At 32.6% G+C, this 4,913-nt stretch overlaps 2 protein-coding genes across 2 annotated transcripts; one reads left to right on the top strand and one right to left on the bottom strand.

Moving 5' to 3' along the window:
• Nucleotides 1-225: 225 nt before the first annotated feature.
• LOC131957979 (uncharacterized) lies at nucleotides 226-1,827 on the bottom strand. Its single transcript, XM_059322858.1, has 3 exons — nucleotides 1,706-1,827; nucleotides 965-1,414; nucleotides 226-707 (listed from the first exon to the last, which is right to left on the bottom strand). Exons 1-3 carry the CDS (start codon nucleotides 1,755-1,757, stop codon nucleotides 226-228), a joined length of 984 nt encoding a protein of 327 aa, XP_059178841.1. The 5' UTR covers nucleotides 1,758-1,827.
• Nucleotides 1,828-2,283: 456 nt separating this feature from the next.
• On the top strand, nucleotides 2,284-4,488 carry LOC131958102 (uncharacterized). The gene is made up of 3 exons (XM_059322984.1): nucleotides 2,284-2,462; nucleotides 2,988-3,437; nucleotides 4,024-4,488. The coding sequence occupies exons 1-3, from the start codon at nucleotides 2,411-2,413 to the stop codon at nucleotides 4,470-4,472; spliced, it is 951 nt and encodes a 316-aa protein (XP_059178967.1). The 5' UTR covers nucleotides 2,284-2,410; the 3' UTR covers nucleotides 4,473-4,488.
• Nucleotides 4,489-4,913: the final 425 nt, after the last annotated feature.

The raw sequence follows: 4,913 nt of genomic DNA, 5'->3' as shown, positions 1-4,913 counted from the left end.
CTTCAATGTAAACTTTTCCATGTATTTTAAAGTTTAAGTTATGAAACATACACATGCACTTTTACAAAATGACTAGTTGTTATTTCTAATTTTAGTAAAAATGTATTGTTTTCTAAAATACAATTTTTATTTAGCATTCATTTAAACAATAGCTCACAAAATTCTACAAAATCTTAATCATTAGAAAACTTTTTTTTTTTAGGGAAAGAAATATTTTTAAACTGTTTATCTCTCAATAAAAGGCATTTCACATAAAAACCTGGGAAAGCCCAAATTTGTGATACAGGGATAATTTATCATCATCCAGTCTACACTAGAATACAAGAAAAGACAAGGATAAGAATCAGGGTAGGCAGGATAACCTCTTCCAAATGCAGTATATCCTATTGTTAGGTTGTTATCCGTTGACTTCCATGTCCCAACGTGGCCCTCGTTAGTGCCGCCGATGAGGATCGTGGTTCTATAAGGTTTGCTCGTGAGTCCCCTGATGTAGCTTCTGATGAACGTCATCTCTTCGATGTTGTCCATCTCAGCTAGGTACCCCCCATACAATTGACACGTCTCTTGAGACTGGTATGACTGTACATACTCGTAACCATAGGATAAGTAGTACGTGCTGTCTTTATATGTTGTGGAAATGTCAAATATGGAAAGTTTTGCACGTTCCAATGAGATCAGTCGATTTTCTGCTAGACTTTGATAATTCTCTAAACAAGATAAAACAAATATTTGTATTTTTAACTTACAAAGAGTAACATTAATTTGCTGTGTTGTTTTTTTTTTTTAATTGGGAATTCCTCCTGTTGTTACAATATCATTCAATATACAAGTATAACAATAAAGAAATTAATAAAAAATCTCCCGTGTATTCTTTTTTTTTTCGCTAAAGTGGTATTAGCTATTTTATTAAAATTGGACCAAATACACATTTGAGAAACATTGAAACAAGTGTCAAAATATTTACCGGTTAATGCAACTGATCGCATCAGAGCTTGCATTTCCATCACAAACAGCTCGACATCCGGCGTCTCTACAGTAACTTTGGCAACGCTCTCAAAATTATAACGATGTCCTATGGCATCAACCCCAGTAGCTTCACACCTGTACAGACCGGCTCTATCAAAAGACGGGTTGGTCCAGGTAAGTCGCAGGTATGACAGGTGAGTACCGTTGATTGCGCCACTGACCGTCGCGTTTTCAGACGAGAGCTCAACGACATGTCCAATAAAAGCTTGTATTGAGGCCATCTCTCTGAACGTGTCTGTAGAGTTCTCATCGGTTCTAGAGATGATGATAGAGTCCACGTACACCCCTGTGGAACCGCTGTCTCCAGAAACAGTACAATCAACAGTAAAACTGTTTGTAAAGCCGATCTCAATAAATGGTGGATTCACTATCAGATTAATTGCAGAATCTGCAATAGGTATATACCAATCATAATCTGTATTCATACAAATTATTTACTTTTAGTTAAATAAATAATATGTTACGTGATAAATGTTAACTATAGTAACAAAAAGTAGTATTTTGAGAGATATTTTACAAAGCTATTAAAGTTATTAAAATAAATAAACGCATGTTTTATTTCGAGTGAAATTATATTAAAGGAAGATAGATGTAATATATTGTAAATTAACACAGAACTAGCGCCTATAATCTATATATAATATACATTTTAGCCCAAAAAAAAAATCATTATTCATACCTGAAACATACATGCAACTTGAGATAAAAACGAAAATAATTTTCGAATACATCGTCGTAGTCTTAAGTCTTCCACTTAACTTAGCTGAATAAAAACAACTTTACAAGTAAAGCATATTTTACATTGTATTATTACCGTAAAGTCTCTGGTTTTTAGTGTTTCATTTTCTGATATGTATCTCATAAAATGTAAAGCTGATTTAATTATAGCTACTTACATGCAATTACACCTTACATCTTGCGTTTGTTTTGTTTGTATTATTCTGAATATTGAGTAAAATAAGCACACACAAAAATAAGTTTACATGAGTGCGCAATATACGATTTTCTATATCTTGCAAAGTTTATATCAAATTCTTGCGATTGTTAAAAAGTAATCTTAATAATTATAGTTAGTTATTATTGAGCGCAGTAAAATACAATAAGCAATAACATGATCCTTGCAATAGGGCAATTATTTTAAATTTATAGAGAACAAAGAAATTAAGTTTTACGGAAACTTCATCTTACAGACGCGGAACAAAACAATTGCTTTCTTAAAAGATAACTTCAATAACAGCGATAACACCAAGGCCTATATTTTTTGTTTTTCATAAAGTAATGTGTCAAAGTCTTTTATAAACTGTTCATAACTACGACTTGACCATAGATTTGTTTCTCTTCTAAGCAAAGGCATAACACTATTTTGCAAAAACCAAAAACAAAAATGACCAGTCTCCTCTGTATAACACTTGTTACCGTCTTCACATTTACCAGAGGTATGTATAAAATATATTATTTTAACACTGATTTTTATTCAGTTTTTACAATGCAAAATACCGTGTTTTTGTTTTTGCCTAATATGTAGCTTAGTTAAATCCAAGGCTTTAAAACTATTTTCTGGGTTGAATACGTCTAGCAGCTAGTGTTGTGTAGTGATTTTTTTTTTTTAAACTTAAAATAAGGGAAATATTAAATGTAATTTTTTAGAATATACTATTAAAGCTTAAATTTCTATAAATTATAATTTAGCCTAGTTTTGTCAAAGATATCACTTTGTATAATAAAAAAATACGAACGGTTTTTTTTTAAATAATTTAACAAATAATTATCAATAGTTCTGCCTTTGATTCGACGATTATTTCTTTTGTTATAGGTATTTTAAAAATATTTTATTAAATGATATGTGTAAGTAAAATGTTAGATTCCGGTCAATAGTTCATCTTAAAGTAGGTACACAGCTAAACATTGTCAAATCTTCAGTACGCAATTTTGTTTACTTGACTTTTATTGTTTACATCAAGTGTCAACTTTTGACTTTGTGGTGAATCCAACCACCATACAAATCGGCTTCACAAAGTACATGGAAGTAAACTGTTCAGCAAGAGCAGACAAAACAGCAAACTTCACCAGTCTGGTTTCCATCAACGTCTTACACTCGGAGACCTCAGAAAACTCTGGCTTTCTGACGCTTGCAACCATCGATGTCTTTGACGGCGTCAAGGTGTTTGAGCATGAGACGGCCGAGGGGTACATCAACAGTGACGAGGAATCCTACCTGCGCATAAGCTGGACGTTCCCGTCCAAGTGGGACGGCGGCTGGTACAAGTGTGAGGTTCACGGTGTGAATGCTGCGTGGCATCCAGTCAATTTCTCTAGGACTGTCAGCGTTATTGCAGAGAAGCCAGACTTCGACTCCATGATCGAAGAGTTTAGAATTCTCAGGGCCGGCGTCTCCAACTGTAGTTTTGCGGGTAAAGAATTGTATCTCAATAAATATGTATGTCATATATTTTAAGCTTTAGCACTGCTGAAAACAAATGCTAAATCCGCATACTCCAGCATATAGTGAAAATTCCTCCTTTATCCAATTATAATATCTATCCATTGCAATTATGAATACTGTTAATAAATGATAAATGTAAAACTAACATTAAAATGCCACTAATATTTTTTTTAAAAACGTATAGTCCTTACCCTATTATTTAAACTTTAATAATACGAAGATGTATTACTAAATAAATCTTTAATTAATGTATCATCTTTCTCTGTACTGTGTTCTTAAGCAAGCATCACAGTGTCGTGCACACCCTGGAAATTCTCTAGATCCGTTTGTTTAATTAAAGATCTAGCTGATTCGTTTGGCGAATTTCACTATTAGGGGCGGTGCTAGCGGCACTTGCTAAATCTCGAACGGAAAATCTCTAAAACGCGCTGTCAATGGTTTCACTACACTCTTCAATTCTTTTGTTAAATCTAGTAAGGTATATAAAACACAATTAGGATATAAATGTTAGAAAAGATTATTAACATCGAACTAATTTTAATATATTTTTACAGGTGTTCTTGAGCACCGGTTGGAAAAGGCCAAAGCATCAGCATTTGAAATCCCAACATTTTTTTCTGATTCATGGTATTTCTTGTCCAAGCCAAGCAAACGAGTTTTTTCACCTGAAGTCAGAGCCAGCTGCGAGTTATATGGCGGCCATCTTGCAGCAATCAACAACGTTAATGAATGGGATTTCTTGAGAAATTACTCCTCTAGCTTTGGTGCTGGTGTGAAAATGGTGATGATAGAAGGCACGGATGATTCACATGAGCTCCAGTGGGTGTCCATGCAGACCAACACCAACCTAACCTACACCAGATGGGCCACTGGACAACCCACATCAGATGCCGCCAAAAATTGTTTGTTTCTGGCCAAAGATTTGGGATGGAACATGACAGCTAATTCCTGTACACTAGACGATATTAACTTACTGCCAAGGTTTTTATGTAAAAGTTATTAAACTTAAAATCATTCACACGTACGAAACAGATATATATATATATATATATATATATATATATATATATATATATATATATATATATTTATATTTATATTTATATATTTATATATATATTTATATATATATATATATATATATATATATATATATATATATATATATATATATATATATATATATATATATATATATACTTTTCTTCATTAGAGATTTAATTAATGAAGTTCATAATCCTGTAAGAACGCATTATATTAAACAGCAACTCGAAAATATTTGTGTCTTATTATAAACACACGGGGGTGAACTTAAATAGCTTTGTCTATGTTTAATTATTTTTCCAATGAAGCGTTTGTTATTATTATTATAACTATGTGTGTCTGTGTTTGTTTGTGTGTGTTTGTGTCTGTATGTGTGTTTGTTTGTGCGTGTGTTCGTGTG

The sequence above is a fragment of the Physella acuta genome, unplaced genomic scaffold (assembly GCF_028476545.2).
Source record: "Physella acuta isolate Inbredline_101_S28 unplaced genomic scaffold, ASM2847654v3 ptg000083l, whole genome shotgun sequence".
Classification (NCBI taxonomy): Eukaryota; Metazoa; Mollusca; class Gastropoda; family Physidae; genus Physella; species Physella acuta.
The sequence above is the reverse complement of the archived record's forward strand: the minus strand, read 5'-3'. Positions and strand labels throughout refer to the sequence as shown.